Source organism: Typopeltis vanoorti, chromosome 19 (assembly GCF_054136105.1).
Source record: "Typopeltis vanoorti isolate ZY-2024b chromosome 19, IOZ_Tvanoo_1.0, whole genome shotgun sequence".
NCBI lineage: Eukaryota > Metazoa > Arthropoda > Arachnida > Uropygi > Thelyphonidae > Typopeltis > Typopeltis vanoorti.
In genome coordinates, this window is record NC_143567.1 from 91,227,555 (window position 1) to 91,249,993 (window position 22,439).

Genomic DNA, 22,439 nt, shown 5'->3' on the forward strand with positions numbered 1-22,439 from the left:
GTTGTACAGCAGTACTGTCTATGAGAAAAGGTTTAGGTAATGAGGAAATCCTGCTTTGGAGAGAGAGAGAGAGTGTGACGAAATTGGGCTCCATTGCAAGGTTTCACCTGCTTTATCAGATGCCACTTCATGCCTCTTTAATCAAGGTTGTGAGTATATGGCAAGAGTAAACATGACTCTCATTGAGGTGGACGTTTTATAGACATTGGATAGAGCCCTGGTTCTGCTGTTCATATAAGACAGCCAATTTCGTTTATCACTGAAAATTTCTCTCAGTTGAGAAAATTAATCAGAGCCAGCCTGATTATAATTTATAAGGAACGTGAAATAGCAAATATGGAAAATCCAGTGTGGAAGGCCAGGTCCAGCATGCCTCACTGAGGATCCCACAGGGAGGATGCTGAGTGCTACTCTTATAAACGTGGGAATTTACATGTAGGTGCATGCTGAATATAGGGAAATGGCTATCTAGTAATGACATCGTTAATTCTGCAAGGAGGTGGTGTACTTCATATAAATTCTAACACCCTGCCTCAGCACAGTAATTGTTGGGAACCTTCTTGTTTGACTCTGTAATGATGATGTGCTCATTAGTACAAAGGTGGCCACTCTTCCGCCGGCTAGTTGCAGAAATAGCCTCAGGGGAGGGGATGTGCTTGTGCAGAAATTTTGGTGCATGCACAGATGAGTCATGGAATGGGGGGGGGAGCAGTGGGTAGGTAGAGTAGTGGGGGTGGAGACTATAACTTGCGAATATCAGATTATCTGTCGATCTCATATCATCTTTCACCCCTGAGATTGTATTAATTATTGAACATTCTGTTTTTGAAGGCCTAAAAGTTTTTTCTTTTCTTTTTATAAAAACAAAAGTCAATTTTTTAAGGAAATTCTGAATAGAAAATCCAAATTAAATGTTATATGTTTTAACATTTAATTTGAATTTTCTAGATATTTTTAAATGGTCCTATTACGTTGGTTTTCAAACCTGAAAGCCACTGTAACTCATTAGATATATCTCTCTTCCTCTCTCTCTCTCATTCATTGTAGATCGACAAATTCTGTTGATCTTTGGAAAGCAATTAATTTTATTAGTCAACACCACTAGATAACAAGAGCTCACTGAGTATAACAAAGTATTTTAAAGTCTTAGCCAATATCTCATAATATGAATGCTCTTGTTCCTAAAGGAAATTTACTGTAGTTGACCTTTCACTATAGCAAACTAATTCTCTTGATCACTGTGCCTTTGCTCTTGAGAATTGTCTTTAGATATTGTTGTTTCATACATGAAGGTACTCAACAGAGGCTATAATTGGATCAAGGGAACATTTACATTTATTTTATTTTATTTTATTTTTACTTTTGTCTTTGGCAAATCTTATAGCAAGCATCTATTAGAATAATTTTGACATATGTGAAATGATATTCTTTAATTTTTGTTTATTTCATTGAGGGAGATTTTATAAATTATTGCATGTTACTTGAGGAATTTCATTAAAATATACAGCCAATTTACAGTAAAAATGATACTGTGAATTAAAAATGTCTCATCTCATCTTGTTTATACCCTCTTTTACCTTGCGGTGTCGAGGGTCCATTGATCATCAGACCTCACTCCTTTTACAGGATAAGGTGGTCAGCCCTATGCCTCGGTGTATCCTATGGCCTGTAGTGTTAAGTTCTCAAGGCCAGTTTGCCTGCTTTGCGGGATGAAAACCCTCAGAATAAACTGGGGAAAAAACCCTGCTGTCCACGCCCAAGACTGCTAACTTGACGATGGCTGAGGAAGATCCTTCGGCTCCTCACGTCACCGATGGGAATCGAACCTAGGACACTCCTTCCCCAGGCATATATGGTTGCAAAGCGCATAGCCACTAGGCTAACCGCGCGGAATTAAAAATGTAATTCAGTATATTATGGAGTGACAGATGTGAAAGTTTAAAAAAATGTCTCTAAAATTTTCTTTGAATATTACTTTTACATATTATTCATAATTAGTAAAGATTCTTATTGGTAAAATGTGTTACTGATTTACATTCAGCTAGGATTGTTATATGATTATAAATTTTATAATGTTATAAAATTTATTTCAATCACTCCATGTATAAAAAAATTTTATTTTTATTTTGTTATTTTATTGAATATATATTTACCCATGGCAACTATACATCATAAATTTTTTCTGCTTGAATTTTGAGCACTATAATGAATGGAGTTGTCATCAACAAAATTTCCACATAGGTTTTGAGGTTAGTGAGAGAAAGTCATTAGATGGGAGAGAGTTGTGGTTGAAAGCACAGAGCACTAGGGCACCCCAGTTAACAGATTTCTGTCAATTATCATCTAATATTTATCAGATGAGAGGAACCATCCACCATGACACTATTGAATGAAACTGGCAATTCATTCCCAAAAAGCAGAGGGGGGACTACAAAATGGTAGTTTGGTGAGAAAGTATATTCTAGACTTAATCCATTACCTTAAAGGTGTGAAGAAAAAACAACAACAAATTTTGACAAAATTTTCCTTGGTTTCTGTTCAGATCAGTGGGACTCCAATTATTGAAGAAGTTGGCCATTCATGATCTCTTCCATTACTTTCAGAAGTATTGAGTTGAGAACAATGAAATGATTGTTTGATGGCTGTCTTATCTCCCTTTAGAGACAGGTTGGATAAAGGTTTGTTTCCATATTCTTGGATAGATGCTAGATGAGTATCATAGTTTGTATAGCCAACGTAGGCTGGAGCACAAGATTTTTGCACAATCAGAGTGATACCATCTGGACAAGGGTGCTTATTAGCATCAAGAATGATGTAGACTTTTCTGGTGTTCTTCTGGCAAAAGATCAGAGGAGGCATGCTGTGAACAGTTTATAGGTGTATTAGAAGGAGATTTGTTTAGTTATCTGTACATGAGGCCAAGTGATATGCTTTATCTTTAGGTGATGTGTTATCATGTTATCATCTGGCTGTGAAAGAGGTAGAAACAAAGGAGGGCAGAAGAGTTCTGTCCAACAGGCTTGTTTTCTGCTGTTTGCATGCTGCAAGATTTAAGCTGTTTGTATTTGGCCTATACAAAGTCTCTTTTGGATTTGTTTTTGGATATTTTTTTTTCTTATTTTATTTTTATTTTTAGGCTGTAGTATAGGTTAAGTGAGAAGCTAGGGTTTTTGACTTGAGTTATTGATTGTATGCTGAATGTTTATCTTGGTTGAGACCTCAATAAAGGTTGAAACCAGTCTGGGTAGTGGCTCTTCCCTTAATACATTGAATTATACACTTTTGAAAGGATGTGCGTCTCTATATACAAGTAGCCCAGTCTTGAAGTTACATCACATGTAAGTATTGTTTCCTTACAACGAAGAATTAAACTAAGAATATAATTTTTTAGCATCTTTAATGTATTGGTCCACAACTTTGCTCAATAAAGACAAGCATTATTGTCTTGTAGGATAAATATCTTCCCATTTGCATTCACATGCGGATGAACATAGGGATACATGACCTCGTCTGATCTGGAGAGAACTGCTTTGTAGAGCAAATCAGAGTTCATCTGTAAACAATATCGACACCCTTTGGTCCAGTTGACTAGGGGTCTGGCCCATTTTAAATGTTCTCTCCTGTTGTGGTGTGAAGATAGGGGAAATGCAGACTTCCAGCCTAGCATACAGCTTCATGAAGCCTTCTGTGCATAGTGGAAGCAGAAACCAATGTTCCAGTAGCCGACATGAGGTCAGATCATAGCCACTTCGGGTTGAAAAAAAGAAGAGGTTGAGCCGAATAAGCACTTTAGAGATTTTGCTAACTACTTTGAGAGTTTATAAGTAGGTGAATCAATGCCTTCTACAATTGGTCTCAGTGGAGTATTTTCTTTATGAATTTTTGGTAATCCATATAATCGAGGGATTAAAGGATGAAGTGAACGAAGAGATAATCGAATATTTCTAGGAAACTCTGTAGTTGTTCTAAAAAGGTTGTTTGTATGGTTATGAAGTTCACGAGCTGGATCGCTGTCAATTACTAAACTCAAAAAAAACAAAGATATAATAATTCTTCCTGCAGATAAAGATAATGCCACTGTCATCCTGAATATTGAAGATTATATAATAACAAAATGTTCCAATTATTACAAATGGATACTTACTCGATTCTTGAAATCGAATAAGTATCTTAAACCACTATAGAATTTTCTAGAAATTTAAGATTATCTCTTCGTTCATTTCATCCTCTCATTCCCTGATTATATGGTTTGCCTAAACATAAGGAAAACACTCCACGAAGACATTGATTCTCCCACACACAAGTGTTTAAAACATTTGGCCAAAGTTTTAAAAAGTTTAAAGGCTTAACCACCTCCTTTCTCAAGAATCCTGAACACTTTGTTTTGATTATTAAAGATATGCATCTTCAAAAGCATGAAATTATGGCAAGTTTTGTTGTTCTTTCACTCTTGACTAATATACCTACAGAAGAGGATTTAATTATTTTGAAAGATAAGTTATGTTACTTCTGACCTAGTACATAAATTCTGGTTACTTTCTTTTTAAAAATACTATTTACAAACAGAACTTTGGCTTGGCCATGGACAACCCATTATCTCCTATATTAGCAGATTTATAAATATTTAGAAACCTTTGAGGAAAAATCAGTCAACTCCATTCCATTAAAGCCAAGGTTATAGAAAAAGGTATATTGATGATGCTCTCTTAATTTGAAGCCATGAACCAGATTCCTTAAAGGAGTTCCTGAACATCTCAACAATCAACACCCAAGAATACAGTTTACCTTGGAATTGGATATTAACAGTTCTCTCCCATTCCTGGATGTCAAACTCATTCAGAAAAACTGAAGATATCTATTTATAGAAACCCATACATACCAATAGATACATTGATGTGCAATCTCATCATTATTCTTCCCAAAAGCTTGACATCATTTCTACATTAGGTAAACATGCTCACTCCCTCCTCAGTGAAGCAGAAGAGATTACTAAAGAACTACAGCTTCTTCTTACAACTTTCCAGAAAACTGTTATCCTAAACAGACTGTTTAGTAAGCTGCTATTTAATTCACCTGCTCACCATACTGAAGATAGTACTGATGTTAAAGGTTTCCATATATGTTATTGCCATATATCAGCTATGTTATATGGCAATAACACCAAAGTTATCACCAAAGTTAGCAAAAATTCTTAACAAATTTAAAATCTGCAAGTCTTGTACTCTTCTATTTAAACTCTGTTCCTTTCTCAGTCTTAAACTGAAACAAGACTGCCTAAAGTATCCTGGAGTTTACCATCTTTGGTGTAATGTAACTGCAGTGTGCCCTATTTTGATCAGACAGAGAAATCCATTGAGTTTTGTATGGAAGAGCATGCGACAGCCATCACACATGGCAGAACTAGAGCAGTACATTATCTAATAACGTTCTTAATTCTGCTCACCCTAATGATGAAGATTCTATTTCTCATCTAGTGATCTGGAACAAATCAAAAAACATTTTTAGATGCTATGATGAGCTGGAAGAATTGTGGAATCAACAGAAATTGTCCCTTATCCAGTTCATCTTAATACTAGCCTTAACAAATAACCTATCTGATTGTTTGGTGTACTCGAGATTAAGTGAACATGTCCAACATTACTATAGCATCCAGAAAGCCTTCAAATATCAGTAATACCTTTGCAAGTTAATTTATAGCTGTTTCTCTCTTGTAATGTACATTTTGGTATTTCTCTTTTCATGTTATGTACCTGAATTCTTCTAAGAAGATGAAACTAGTTGTGCATTCAAATAATAGCTTTTTCTATTTTGGTATCTCTCAGCTTCTAGTAATTATCTTTAATTATATATGTATATACAGTGTGTGTGATTTCTGCATTACTTCAACCTTGGTATCTCACTCTTCTGGGTCTGGCTCCCACTGATGAAACCTCAATAAAGGTCAAAACCGGTCTTGTGGATAGTGGCCCTTCCCATAGTGCTTAGTATTATACACATCCAAAAGCAGAGCGCTTTGCATTATGGGATACTAAGCAACTGATGTGAAATCATTAGCTTTTATATACAAGTAGTCCAGTCATGAAGATACGTCACCTGCAAACTTTGTTTGCTTACACTTAGATAAAGGATTAAACCAAGAATATAATTGCATGGCATCTTTAACTTGTTGTATAATCAAGGGAAAAAAATTTTCAACAGTTAATTAATAAGGTCACATGTTCATGGGCCATACTATCAAGAAAGATTGCATTAAACTTGATATTAAATAAATAGACGATATTATACTTAGCATTTTACTTTATGCAGATGGTGTCATATTCCTAAATAAATCTAGTACCACTCCTCTAACTAAATTGAATGAATGCCATAACAATATGAAAATCAACAATAGAAAGAAAAATAAGATGGTCTTTAGAACAAATAAAACATTTTAGTCATTTAGGTACAATTTTTAGTGAAGATTGCAAATTAAATAAGGAAACAGATAATAGAATATGCAAAGCTAGTACAGTGGGAAGCCAGTTGAATAAATTTATTTGAGATAAGAAAAATATTAGCCTAAACACTCAACTAGTAGTGTACAATACAGTTTTTGAACATTTTTATCCCATGGATCTAGAATTTGTCTAGAAATAAAACTCTTGATCGATGACTAGAGACCATGAATATGGATTTCTTAAAAAAAAAAAAATTAGGGGAGTAATTAATTGCATATTCATATTAAAATTATGATATAAGGACTGTATGTTACTTAAACTGAATAGAAGAGGAAATGTTAGCAAAAACAAGTGTTTGATAGCAAGAAAAATGATCTATAAGAGCACTAAGATCTATGTGAATTGATGCAGTTATTAATTCCATAAGAAGACTGAAATGAAATCTAAGAGCAATCATCATTTATTCCCATTAAAGACTCAGCTAATTGTTTTCAGACTTCGCATGATCCCTAAAATTAAACACAATATACTAATGTTTCACGAAGAGGACACTTTGACTTGTAAACATTGTGTCACATTTGCGTTAAATAGCCCAGGTGTACATTCAAGATACATATACCTTTCAGCCCTTTGGAAATATGTACAGATGGTGCAGTGATCAAATTCTTAGCATTCTAGTAGTTTTAAACCACTCAGAAGGTGAGGCAGGGTGAGCTCTGAGACATTATCACCTAGAGGCTGTGATTGGTTATTGTTTCCACCAGTCCAGTTGAACATTGTCATTTGTCATGAGTTGCTGTTTTTTTGTTTTATGAGTTTCATTTATTTTGCATGTGTGAAGTGTGAACTGATGTGGTAGGCAAGTTTTTATATATAATATAGACAAGTTTTTAATATATAATTTTTGATAAATTTATAAATTACTAATTATATGAAGAGCCAAATGCTTCAATTTATAATTATAAATTTATAATTTTTTGGCCCATATTTACAATGGGAAACAGTATTGTACTCGAAAGAGGTAAGCCTTGTCCTCTTCCAAATTTTATGCCTTTGAGTAATTCGAATATAGCATTCTCTTTCATTATTATTTTCTAATATGCAGTATCTTAAAACAAACACATTGTCCCCCACTCTGTGCAGATTTGGTTACAATTAATTGATAAATTATAGCATTCAAAGTTATCCTACAATTAATTGCATCCAATTAAGATGAGTACTGATGTGCTATACACACTATTAAAACTTTCATTCATCGATAAAAATGCAATCATATGGTCAAATTGATGTGAATTTTGTTGCACTGGCTGCATAAGCCATGACAGCACACACAACTGAAATGGGTATGTGACACCGCTGATATATATATATATAATATGTATACACAGGGCTCCCATAATAAGAGGGGTGTTCAGAGTCTTGCAATGAAAAATGTATTGGAAGAAATTCAACGAAACTTGCTACAAGTACATGTTGGAACTTAGGGTTTTTGATTTACAGAAAAAAAAAAAAATATTTATATATATATATATATATAAAATTTTGCCACCGGCAGACAGTTGGTGCTAGAATCGCGTGATATTTACATAATCTCACTGATAAGTTGGTGGATAGACCAAAACAGATTCGAGTCATTCTGATAAGATTGAAGTTCTGTGGATCTCACCTTACTGGAATGTGCATTGCTAGTCAAGCTTTACTATCAGTAATGCTAATGCTTTGCTGAAGAATTCCAGCGATTGAAGGATAGGAGAAAAGGTCCAGTGACAGTAACAAATCTTAGTAAAAATGATTTTATGATTTGAAAATAGTGGATCTTTAGCAGTGATGCCAGGTCGAGGGCACAACAGATTATTCCTCAACAAGTTGACAAAGTTGCAACTAATTTAGCAATCTTGAAAGACAGAATAACACAGCATGTGAGGCAAATCAATGCAGATATGTTCTGTACTGTTCTGCTTTAGAAAATGTCATTCACAGAATGCAGTTCTTAGAACATCTGAAAGAAAGACATATTGAACTACATCTGTAAGTTAAACCAACACAAAAATTGATTTGTTGTGTATCTTCTAGCCATTACTGTTTAATTCCAAACCATGCACTTATAAAGCCAAATGTCCCTGGCAGTAGAAGTTTTTACTATTTTTTATCTTCTGTAAATAAAAACCCCATGTTCCAGAGCGTACTTACACCAAGTTTGATTGAATTTCGTTCAATTTAAGAAGATGTTCAGAGCAACAAGGCTCTGAACACCTTCTCTTTAATTATGGCCCCTATATATATATATATACACAGTAGAACTCAGTTATAACGAATTCCACGGGACCGCATATATTTGTTCGTAATAACCGTTATTCGTTATATCCAAGATGGCCATAATTTGAGCGAATTAAAAATGTTTTCAGATTTTTTTCAGCATAGGTATATTGGGTAACATAAATACATATGTGCATACATACATATAAAGAACAAAAATTTATTTTTAAAACTTCACATTTTTACATAAAAAATCATCAAGCGTGCTTTGCTTTGCACAAGATGCATATTTCATACGTTTGAAATTGTTCCTTATATCACTAAGATGCTTGAATGTGTCGTCTGAACTTACAGATCGCGATTTCATAAATCTTGTTAAAATATGTAAAGCACTTTCTGCTTCATACCAGGTAACGATTTTCTCATCATTGCTATTTTCTTCCTCGGAGTCACTACTACTATTATCTTCTTCTGGTGTATGAGAGATTTGTTTTAAGATGTCAGCATTTGTCGGTATTCCCAAAGTTGTGATGCCATTATCAATGTCTATAAAATTATCAATCTCTGCGCACGTTTCAAAATTGTTCAAGTTTCGTACTTTTAACCACACTAATAACGGTAAGTTATCCTCTTCATCTTCTTCAGATTCGCACTCTTATTCCGCAAGACCAGCTTTCTTAAAACAGTTTTGTATCGTAGACGATGACACCAAATTCCAAGCATCACTCATTAAACGTATTGCGTGAAGTACACTGATCTTCGAGTCATAAGCATAAGCATTTTCCGTGGGTTTTTCTCTGCGTTCTATCAGTTCCAAGACTAACAGACGATGAAAATGGGATTTAAAACATCTAATTACGCCTTGATCAAGTGGTTGCAAGACAGATGTCACATTCGGTGGAAAAAAAACAAGTTTTATGTTTGTTAAATTAGCCACTACAGGATGGGCAGGACAGTTGTCTATCAATAACAAAATTTTCCGATTTTCACTGCGAAGATTTTTATCCCACTTGCGAATTTCATTTTCGAAAATTGAAGATGTCATCCAGGCCTTCTTATTCCCTGTATAATCAACGGGAAGTTTCTTTATGTTTTTAAAGCATCTAGGCTTTGCCGATTTTCCAATTACAAGAAGCTTTCTTTTATTGCTACCGGTCATGTTCGCACAAACTAAAACTGTGAGTCTATTTTTGATAAGTTTTCCGCCAATGCACTTTTCGTTTTTAAATTGAAAAGTTTTATCGGGTGTTAAATTATAAAAAACCCCTGCTTCGTCTGCATTATAAATGTTGTTGTATCCATACGTTTCATGTCCGGCCATAGATTCTTGATCCAGTCAGAAACAATGTTTTTGTCAATGGACAACTCCTCACCACTTACTTTTGCATAGACAATATTGTTTCTGTTCTTAAAGTGATCAATCCACCCATTGTTGCATTTAAAATCGCTATAACCAAGTTGAACAGCAAATTTTTCGGCTTGAACTTTCAAAATTGGTCTGCTAATAGGTAAGCCAGCGGTTCTTTGCACTTTAAACCACAAAAGAAGTGCCTCGTCAACGTCACTTTTATTACACTTTTTAAGTTTTTTACACTTCGATAAATTGTTTTCAAAAGCTTTCAGATTCAACTCTCGATTCTTCCAAATTGTTGATATTGTAGATGGGGACAAACCATACTTTTTTGCTACTGTCAGATTTGATTGGCCACTTTCCACCTCCCGTATAATTTCTACTTTTTCGGAAACTGATAAAATTTTCCATTTGACTCCTGACATTTTTCCACAACCAGAAAATGCGTACGTATGAAATGTCAGTAAAGGAATGACTAACGTGTATTATTCGTTCGTTATTCCCGTGAAACGAATTTGTAATAAACATGAAATACATGCATTAAATCAAATGTAATTCAAATATACCTTCAGAATTATTCGTTATAAATGAATTTGCTGTAACTGTGATCATTATAACCGAGTTCTACTGTATATTAAAATAGGCAGGTAAACAGAAACATCAGCCTTGTTTTTCACTGGTAAATCTACGGAATAGGCACATTGCTATAGGATAGCTAAATATTTATTATTATTGTATAGGCTCCAGGGAGTCAAGGACTTATCAAGGGAGGCCATACATCACTCACACCAGCTGTCATCTTGTCTTGTCAGGTGTCTTCTCCCTCCAGGAGATTGACCACTATGTGTCTCCACTATGTCCTATTCTGTGCTGCCTCTCTGCTTCATTCCTCTTATGAAAGATAGGTCCATTCTTCTATATTTTTCATCCACTCCAGTCTTTGTCTTCCTCTCCTTCTCTTTCCCTCAACAGTTCCTTCAAGAAGTGTCTTTTGTAGGCAGCTGTGTCTAAGAATATTTCCAAAATAGCTGACTTTTCTCTTTTTAATTTGTTTATATCAGGCGTTTTTTTTTTCACCTACCATCTTTTCATTTTTCTTTCTGTCTTTCCATGATATCCTCATAATTCTCTGCAGCATCCACATTTCAAAAACTTCCAATTTTTTTTTTTTTTTTCTTTCATGGACTATATATAACATTTGGAGATTCTTAGTCTTGTTTTCAGATTTAATTCTAGTTGTCAGTAGACTTTTCATTGACCTTGTGATTTCAATCCTTCTAATTTCATCTTCTGTCCTTCCATTCTCCACGATCAAGTTTGTGTTAATTTCATCAATTGGTCTTCTATTTTCTGTGTGAGTTGTGGTGTTGGACTTGTTAAGGTACTTGTTCTTAAATAAATTCTTTTATAAAGCAGCTCTCTGTTATTAAGTGAGTCTGAATTATGTTTCTCTTATGAATGGTTGGTTTGGTATCTTAAGTTTTATTTTGATTTTTTGCAATCACTAGGTTATGGTCAGGTCCTATGGCTGCTCCAGGATATGTTTTTGTTTATGTTATCACATTTCAGAATCTTTTGCTTATTATTATATAGTCAATTTGGTAGATGTATCCAGGGCTTTTCCATGTATATATAGTCTTCTAGGAGGATGTTTAAATAATGTGTTTGCAATTATTAAGCAATTATTACAGTTTCACAGAACTGAATCAGTCTTTCACTTCTAATTCCAAGCCCTTGATTACCCATGCAGAATGATTTTTTCTGAACCCACTTTTGCATTTAGGTTGCTCATCATTATAATAATATTATCTGACTTAGCACTAGAGATTACAGTTTGTATGTCTTCATAAAACTGTTCCAACTCTTCATCTGACTGATCTTGAGTTGGTGCATATGCTTGGATAATATATAACTTAAATGGTTGTGCAGTTATTTTGGCTGTTATGATTCTGTCGTTTATGGGCCAATATCCACAGAGAGATTTTGTGATTTTATTACTTAGAACAAGTGCTAATGTCACTGCAGAATAAATCATGGTATGATTTTTTTCTTATTATTATGCCTGTATCCATCCACCTCACTTCATTGGAACCTGCAATAATCTTCATCACTTCTAATTTCTGGATTAAGTTGCCTAATTTATCCTCCTCATAGAGTGTTCTGACGTTCCACATTACTATTTTCTAGAGATTATTTCTGGTTTTCAGACAAGGGGCATCTGAGAATATCCTCCCTGGAGGGTTTTGGGAAATCGTCTTTGCATACTAACTTGTCTTACAATTTCCAGTTTCAAGCTCTTCTTTCCTGTAGCTATAAGAGATGGTAGTTGCAGGGGGGGGGGGGGGCTCAACCATCTCTAACTTCATATTGTGACATTGTGAGGACTACATCACAGTTTGGGTGGATATATTCCATACTGAAATGTCTCTCCACATAGTTTTCTGTAAACATTGTGCATCCTTAGGAATATTTTAATAACTACATCCTTAGGAAATTTGTAACTTTTGCCAAAAACCTATTGCAATTTAATTTGTATGAAATTTGTGACATTTTTTGTGTAATGTAATTTATAAGTAAGCTGGCAATAAATTTATATCCTCATTTGGCTGTACTCATGAAAATTTTTTCATATACAGGTAAAAAAAATATAGTTTTTCCTTAGCTTTTGAACACCAATGTAGCAGTAGTAGTAATTTATTTTATTTGTGTGGGGTTTCTCCCTTTCCTCAACCACCCTTAGGACTGGTTGAGCCCTTCTAATGAGGGATTAAGTATGTATTTTACGACTGTAGATTCATGTGTGTCTTCACTGGCTGGTTGCCTGTTCTTAGGACAAAAAAAAAAACCAAGTTTCCGAGTGAAAAAAACCCTCTACCTCCGTATGAGACTGGCTAACTCACCTTTATCTGGTCAAGATAAAAGTTGACCAGATAAAGAACCTTTATCTGGTCAAAAGAGACCAGATAAAGGTTCATCATTTCATGGATGGGAATCGAACCCAGGTCTTTCTGACTAAAGGGCTTTGTCTATACTGACTAAGCTGCAGAGGCTCGTAGTAGTGGTTATACCATATAAACAAATTCAGGATGGTAATAAGAGAAATTAGCCAAAACACTCAACTAGCAATACAGCATTGAAGCCAGTTTTAAGTTACAAATTTCAGAATTAGTTTAGAAATAAAACATTGGTTAAAGATTACAAAAATTAAAGTTCTGAGAAGAAATAGAAGATCAAAGATATGGCACAGTTGTAGAATAATATTGATTAGACGATATTAAAAACAGAATTTGATATTGTTAACATTCAGAATTGTTAGGAACAGAGCAAATCTAAAGATTGTATGTATGGTTACTTAAATAGAATGAGTGGTGTAAGAGTAGCAAAACAGGTGGATTCCAGGATGGAAGGAAAAAGGCCCAGAGAAACACCAAGATCGAAGTGGATTAATGTAGTTTCTAGTGCTTTAAAAGACCAAATAAATGTGAGATAAATGGAAGGACTTAATAAATAAAATGTCAAATCTGACAACAGATTAATTTGGAAGAAAGTTCGTAATAGTAAGCAACTCTTTTATCAATCACAGCACAAAAGGTTGTAAATCTAGCAACATTGGTAGGTTTACAACCTTCTGTGAATGCTGAATATCTGCCAGATTTTTTTACTTAATTTCTTTTCACTTAACCAATTTCTGATCCCCATGTATTGGCATAAGCTTAGCACTGTTAGGAAGGTAAAGTTATCATTAAAGTGCCTTACAAAATGTGAAACTAATGAAGGTCAAATGTAAGCTTCGATTTGGTGAAGACAAAGGATGTAAACAGATCTTCACATTACAGATGGAGTTCAATTTAGATCCTATTTCTTATGTAGCAAGGAAGGATATTTAAGAAAATTCAACTGTTGTTGTTGTTGTGTAGCTGAATAAATATTGCTACAGTAGTTATATGGGAAGGACCATGAACACAAAACAGAAATCATTTTTCTCCATTACTTCAGTGATGTCATCTTATTTTCTCATGATGCTGTTATCATAAGGACAAGTCCCCAAAACAACTGAAGACTTTTTTTTTTTAGTGAGAATCTTGTCGAAAGTTTTCCCACTTGGTTATAAATTAAATTAAACATACCAAGAAATTATATTCTTTAATCCTTCATTCAGGTGTAAGCAAGCAAAGTTTGCACATGAAGTATCATTACGACTGGGCTGTTTGTATATAGAGGCTAATTGCCTTAGAATCCCATAATGCAAAGCACACATCCTTTAGGGTGTATATGATGCTATGGCAGTGTGGCAATTTGGCAATACTAAGGCAGTTAATATGAAGTCATTAACCTCTATATGTAGTCTACTTTTAAAGATACTTTCCACACAAAAATGTTTTATTTACATTTGGATGAAGGGTTAACAAGAATATAATTTATTGACATCTTTAATTTAATGTGAGAATCTCTGTCACTGATGTTTTTGAGTCATCTCTTTTTGGATAATATTGATTAGTTGTATCAGCTAAATATTTGATTAGAAACAGAAATGAAAATACTTGCATTTGAGTTGTATCAGCTTGCATTTGAAGCATATAAAACAAATACTACATTAGCAGTCACTTCATTAATTTATAAAACTGCATTCATTTTCCTGTTGCATGAATTACCACAAAGCAACTTTTACTGACCAGAAAACCTATATCCTCAGCTTCTTGAGAAATTGCTCAAATGAATGGCTATATAAAATTAAGCTTAAAAGCAACTGATCAGAATACTATTTCACTTACTTTAACAGAATTTTATGGCAGAATTTTATGCCACTTGAAATAATGTGGTTTTATATTTTCAACTTTTCAGGCTGGAATGGTTGTAGAATTAGCTCGCTTACCACAACCAGGATTGGCTCTTCCAACAACATTAGCAACTACTCAGGTTGGCACTGTTAGTTATCCTGCACCTCGTCTTCTAGGTCAGACTGCACAGTTCCAAGCTCCGCAAGCTCATGCAGCAGTGGCACAGCCTCAGCAGCAGCCCCCACAACAACAACCAAAACAGAGGGTTTTTACTGGTACAGTTACCAAGTTACATGACAACTTTGGATTTGTTGATGAAGATGTTTTCTTTCAGATAAGGTGAGAAACTGATTAATAGTTCATTTTAATAGAATATTGTAATTTATGTGATCCCTTGAAACCTGAGTAGGCTGGGTAATTTGGAAATTGGATAGTAAGGTATCCAGATTTCATTAACTGAAGTATGTTGAATTTCTTCTATTCTTTTTCCTCCTTTTTTTTATGTTGTTCCCACCCATGGAAGGTTATTTGCAAACCTGAACTACATTTTGTACCATGGGTGGACTAAGATTTTTTTTTCTATTTTTTATCAATTTTATATATTTGTATTTTTAATTTATTTTTTCCATAGTCTGTAAATCCTGCTCTAGAAACCAAACATGGAACTTCTTCAAGCCACTTCAGACTTCCAATAAGCTGGGCCTCAACCACCTATGATTCTATAGTGTAAATTGAACCTTGGCCTCATGGATCCTTCAACCCTGTCTGTCTGTCCAGTACCTTACTTATCCTGTTGGGACATTGCAATATGATGTTGCTATATTGAATAATGGTATCTATCCATCTTGTTCTTTTTTTCCCCCTCTTGGTCTTTTACCAAGAATTTTACTATTTATAGTCTTCTTAAGAATACTGTCATTTTCTATATAAAAAACATGTCCTGCCCACTCCAGATTTTTGAACTTGATTATATTAGATATTGTAGGTTCTTTACAGAGTTGATATAACTCATGGTTGTATATGATCCTGCAGAGATCATTATTTCATTGGGCAAAATATTTTCCCTAAGGATTTTCCTTTCGCAAGCAGAAATCATATTTTCTTCTATTGCTCTAAATATCCAGGTTTTACATCCATAGGCAACAATTGGACAAATTATCAATTTAAATAAACTCTGTACTTGAGTTTTCCAGTGGGTGGGGGAGGGGGGAGGGAAAGTCTACCTCCTTTGATTTGATTCCATACTTCCATCTCATTTGGTTGGCTAGTGGTCATTACTCCTAAATATTTAAATTGTTCTACTTTTTCTGTTTCAAGATTCCCAGTTATCACATCTTTGTCATTTAACCGATTCTTCCTAATAATTAATTATTATTTTATTTTTCTGTTGATTAATTTTTTGCTGTATCTCATATGCTGATTGTTCTAATTCCAAATATGTTCCTTCTGCTTTCTGTTTGATTCTTGGTGTGATGCTGATGTCATTTGCATATGCTACAATCTGCACTGATTTGTTTATTAAGAGTCTTTAGCATCTATTGGCAATGATCAGATAGTGTATTCCAGAACTAAGTTAAAGTATTGGAACTAGACCATCTCCTTGTTTTAATCTTTGAGTTATTGGAAAGGAATCAGATAAATAATTTAATATTTTAACCTGTACTTCTGAGTTTTCCATTATTAAACTTGCAAGTCTTACTAGTTTATCTGGTATTTCAAAGTGTATCATAATCTCATATAATTTTTATATATTAATGTTGTCATATGCTTGTTGGAAATCAACAAAAGACTGATGAATATTAATATCACTTTCCCAACATTTCTCTAATAATTGTTTAACTATATATGTCTGATCTGCAGTTGATTGCCTTTCCTGAAACCTGTTTGTATGTAACTAATTATGTTTTCCACTAGTGGGTTTAATCTGTTATTCAAATAGAAGTAAATACTTTGTATGTTGTACAGAGAAATACCTCTGTAATTTCCATGAACTGTTTTGTCATTCCTTTTATATAATGAACAGATTAGACTCTCTCCATTCTTTTCACATTTGCTTTTTATTCTATATGGTTAAAATAAATCTGTATGTTTTATCTTCTAGTTTTTTCCCTCTTGCTTTTAGCAACTCTGCAGGAATTTTATTTATTCCTGTGGATTTGTTGTTCCAGAATGAATGTACTATATTGCTAATTTCTTGGTAGCTCTACAGATTCATTTTCTGCTGGATATATAATTTTGAGTTGAAGTAATGTTCTTATTCAGTAATTCATGGAAACCTGTTTTTTCTTTCTTTGTTAACATGTTACCTTGTCCATATCTGCATATAGATACATATAGCCCAGGCTTATATCCTCCTTTAATTTGCTTAATTGTGTTATATACTTGTCTAAGATCACCCTTGGTCTTCATTTCTTGTTCTATTTTGCATGTCATTTCATTAAGGGCTAGTCTTTTCTTCTGTCGACATACTTTGTCTGCCTTTATTTCATTTCTTCATATTTTCCTTCTTTAAGATGGTCTTGCAGTAAATTCTTTGTATGCTTTATTTCTTTTTTTATTATTTCTTACGCATGTTCTTCATTGAACCAATCTCATTTCTTTTGTTTATTTTCATATATCAGAGTTTTTTCTACAGTATTCAGAATCTTATTCTATATTTTCAGCCTCTTTTTTTCCTCCTTCACATTATCATTATTAATAAATATCTTTATTTGTATGTATCTGTGACTCAAAAATCCCTGTGATTATAGAAAAGATATGCTACAACCCATGGGAAAAATCTCAAAATGAAAAACCTCAGTTTCTAATCTCACAATATCAGCTTGATAGATCGAAAATGGCAGTCCAAAAATAAGTGCTTTATTGTATGTGGTCAAGTATCTATCTCTGAAATTCCTGGCATAATAAAGTTGAAATTTGGCACATTTAGATGGGATGTTCTCAGATTCATGAGAAAAAAATTTCAAAACTTAAAACTGATAGCTATTGAATACAGTATTCCAAAATTAAATATCTTTATGTATATTGCTTGGCTGGCTGAGTGAATAGCATCTCTGCAATACAGTTCACAGGCTGTTGGTTCAAATCCTGCAGTGACATAGATTGTGATTGTACTTAAGTGGTGGATGAATTTCATCACCCAGTATAAGACCACAACAGTAGAGTCCTGTTGTGGAGGTCTTAAGTGACTAAAAAAATTTGCATGTTTGTTCTCCAGTTTCAGAATGAAGTCTTTTAGGCACTTTTCTGCACTGAACTGGAATTTTACTTGTGAAAAATATACCATTTTAACATAAGATTAAAAAAAAAGTTAAAAAAAAGGCTCATTAAAAAAAAGTTAAAAAAAAAAGGATAAGTGAAAAGTCAGATGCAGGATCAAACTCAGCATCATCAGAATTTAAGATAGGCACAATAACCATAACAATAGAGTTAGAAGTATCAATAGAATTTGGGCCACTAATGGCTAGGGACGTGCAATATATACCCCTCCCTGTCATATCAACCCTGCCTCCCTGTAGTGTGGCCTGCTTCCACAAAAAAGGGTCTGGCAAAACCAGTGAGTATTCCTGCTACAATGAGATACCTTTCCATTGTAGGAAATGCAACTAGTAACTAGGTGGTAGATGTTCTTCATTGCTGGATGAAATACCACTGCCCAGCTTGCTGGAGGTCTGAAGTGGCAAATGCCTTATTTGGTTTCCAGAGCAGGATTCCAGTTTCTGTTCCCTCACTCCCTCTTTTCTCTTCGTAGTGTGAGTGATATCCTTAATACTTTGAGTCCTATCGATGTAAATATACATCGATCGCACATGAACTCAGAATCCCATCGATATATATTTACATTGCTAAATTAAAAATTCCAAAAATAATAATATATGCTTGAAATTCATTATCAGACTGTACTGTAGTTGAATTTGAACCTTCAGCTTCATTATCTATGAGGATGGTTGGCTTTTATCAATTAAAAAGGGAATTTATATTAGTATATCATAACGCCTGCCCATCGGCTGTGTCACGTACGATCACGTGTTCATGTTTATATTACATCACGCCGTCATAACTCTGGCTGCTCCAATCTAAACAATATAAGGTGTCCAAAGCAGGGGTGTAAAACAGTTCTTGACTGAACGTGAATTAGAACAAATGCTTGAGGAAATACTTGATAACGAAGGATCTGAATTAGATGATTGGGCAGACAGCGATCCAGAACAACAGGAAGCAGATCTCCCCACAAATTGTGAGCTCCAAGTCAAGCAACACTGACGCAGAACTTCGAACAAGAGGGTGACCAAATTCAAGGCCGTCCAGCAGGTCATGTTCGCAATCGCACGCGAGGTCATGGCATTTCAAAAACTGAATGGCCTAATTCAATAATTTACCCACTTGACTTTTGTGGCCAATAGTGGATAATTATATTGATGTACACCCCTATGTAAAATGATATTTTCATTATACATAGATAAATTCACATAAATTTTATTTATAATTTTCATTATTTATGTAATATCTAAGCAATATTTTGACCGAATTTGTTAAATTTTGAACACTAAAGAAGTAAATATAAGTAGAAACAAATAAAAAATTTACTTTTTATTTTTTTCAAAAATCTTGATTTCTTGCAATCTATTTCTGGAGCCCATATCATATGTATAACTAAAATTTTTGTTCCAATTAATTGTCAAAGATGCTAACTAAAAGACAGAATAATTATTCTGTTTAATTATTTGGATATTTCATAGAGACACTGCACAGAAAGTTTTTAAATAGAGCTTAAAATGGTCAGGACACAGGGTTCTTTAAGTCCCAATTGGTCTAGGATTCAAATTGTTAAATGGTATGACAAAGATACTTGAAGACCCATACTCTTCTCCTGTACATAAACTACTCACAATGACCACTAATTCTGTCCATAGCTTTGCAGACTGTAGTACTGTGCATCCATCCTATTCATTTGACAAGCCATGCAGTACTTTTGACATCCCAGGCTATAAGATCATCACAACTAGTGCCTTAAACATTGATTTACATACTATCTTTCAGTGGAGTGAGGACAACTTTATCATAAATTAAAGATAACAAGAAATTATATTCTTGGTTTCATCTTTTATTCAAGTGTAAACAAACAAAATTTGCACAAGAAGTCACTTCACGACTGTGTTACTTGTATGTAGAGGCTAATGACTTCACATCAGTTGCCTTAATATCCCATAATGCAATGCACATCCTTACAGACATGTATAATGTTATGCATTATGGGAAAGGAAGAAATTGTATTCTCGGTTTCATCCTTTATCCAAGTGTAAGCAAACAAAGTTTGTGTGAGTAGTCACTTCACAACTGGGTCAACTGGGTTACTTGTATATAGAGGCTAATGACTTCAAATCAATTACCTTAGTATCCAATGCAATGCACACATCCTTATGGACATGTATATAATGCTATGTAGTGTGGGAAGGGCCACTACCCAGATCGGTTTTGACCTTCTTTGAGGTCTCATCAGCAAGAGCCAAACTCAGAAGTGATACCAAGGTTAAAGTAATTGAGAGGTCTATAAGTAATCCAGTCGTGAAGTGATTTCACGTGCAAACTTTGTTTGCTTAAACTTGGATAAAGGATAAAACTGAAAATATAATTTCTTGGCATCTTTAATTTGTAGTATAACCAAGTGAAAAAAACTTTCGACAGCTTTATCATGTTCAATTGCATCAAAACACAGTCTTGCCTTTTCTGTGCAAAAGTGATCCAGCTCACCTACCCTTACCTTTAGTAATATACAAAATCACCAGACACAGATCTTGCATGGACTAATGTTTACCTTTAGTCTTTCCTGAGTATGCAGTGAAGTACATAGAATGAGCCACAAGATGATCTGCATTCAGCTATGTGGCTGAATGCAGATCAAGTAATGTGTGCATGACATGTCCCATACAATCAATTCAGCTTGGTGTGCTCACAAGCACCATTTACATTTTGTGCTATGACTATGTTTTGTGCATTTCTGCGAATAATACATACCTACATGTCTACTTACCTTTTTAAAATATTTGTTCTGTAATTTCTATAACCAGAGGGAAATTCTTTTAAACTTTATTGGATTGTCCTCTAATTTGATAATTTTATTTTTCTTATAAACTAATAGCACACTTGTGTATGTGGTACTGGAGTTGATGAGAAATAAATTTATCAGGCCAATAGCTACTGTGAGCATAAAACCTCGACCAGAAAAGTTTCCTCATTGCTAATCTGTATGGATCACATTATGGAGGAAAGTAACATTAAACTTAGCTCTTTACTTTATGCAGATAATGTTATACTCCAAAATAAATCCGGTACAAGTCTGTAGGATTTCTTAACTAAATTGAATACCTCCTATAACAGATTTGGCATGAAAATCAGCAGTGATATGAAAATATCACTGCTGATTTTCGGGATGCATTAATTCATTAATGCATCCCGAAATTAATTAATTCAGGATGCATTAAAACATTAATGCATCCTGAATGGAGAACCTGTGGAACAAGAAAAACATCAACTATTTCACAAGATGTTAAACAACTGTCTAGTACATTTTAAAAAAATTTTAAGAATGCAATCATGCTACCTTACATCAAGAATGTTACAGACAAAATGGCTCCATGAGTACATTAAAGTGGCTTTTTTTTTTTTTTTTAAACATTAGATTAAAATCTCATATGTAAGAGATGTCAAAAAAAGAAGAGAGCATAAATCAAGGTTGGCATTCTATATAACTACTATATATAGAAGTTATATAGAATGGCCATCAAATAGTTTGGCAAGAAACAAAAATGCCTTTTATTGATCATAATTGTTTTACAAGAAAGTTCAAGGGATCCTCTCAAATACTGTATATTCCCACACAATATAACATAATAAAAGCAAGGCTTAATCCTACACCAAGTTTGGCCTGTGTTCATTAAAAATCTAACTGCCACGAACCTAGGATATTTATGATATGCATGCTGCTACAGAACGTGACATCAGCAACTGACATTTTTCCAATACATATACAGTAATTAATTTAATGCTTTTATTCTGTTTATTTATTTATATTTAATGAATTGTGAAGTTATGAGAACATCTAATATGTGTAATTAATTGTTTCTAGTCTCTTTTCTGTACAACTTTTGTTAATAATACTCCTGATGATGTAAGTCTGATGGGTTATGAAAGTTGTAGGGTTATATTTATTAAGGTCATTGTTTATCTTAAAACATGTGGTCTCAATACTGGAAACTATCTACAGAAAAAGACAAGAGCCCTTCATAAAAGTCAGTTCCTCATAGAATGACTTTATAAAGAAACATGTAAAATTTTCCTTCACTCTCCTAACTTAAACAGATCCGATGGTCTACATCTATCCCCTTTGTGGGAGATCATACTTTTTAAATCAGCTAATCTTTCCTAACATTATTTTGTCTAATATATATATATATATATACAGGGTGTTCGGGATAAATTTGACATATTTATAATTAATTATATTTTTCCGTAAGTTACATGTATTAACACACACTTCTCTTCATTTAAAAGTTTGGACCCTTCTTCATTCATATACAAGATGTCAGAAAGGATGGATAGCTGGAACCCACCTGAATC

At 33.9% G+C, this 22,439-nt stretch overlaps 1 protein-coding gene across 4 annotated transcripts in view; it reads left to right on the forward strand.

Moving 5' to 3' along the window:
- The window catches only part of LOC150096338 (cell division cycle and apoptosis regulator protein 1-like), a 557,664-nt gene that overhangs the window by 103,671 nt on the left and 431,554 nt on the right, over positions 1 to 22,439 (forward strand). For all 4 annotated transcript variants that reach the window (XM_090408838.1, XM_090408841.1, XM_090408840.1 and 1 more), the window contains exon 6: positions 14,887 to 15,161. In XM_090408838.1, the coding sequence (XP_090264964.1) occupies positions 14,887 to 15,161 (275 nt within the window). The remainder of the gene's footprint in view (positions 1 to 14,886; positions 15,162 to 22,439) is intronic.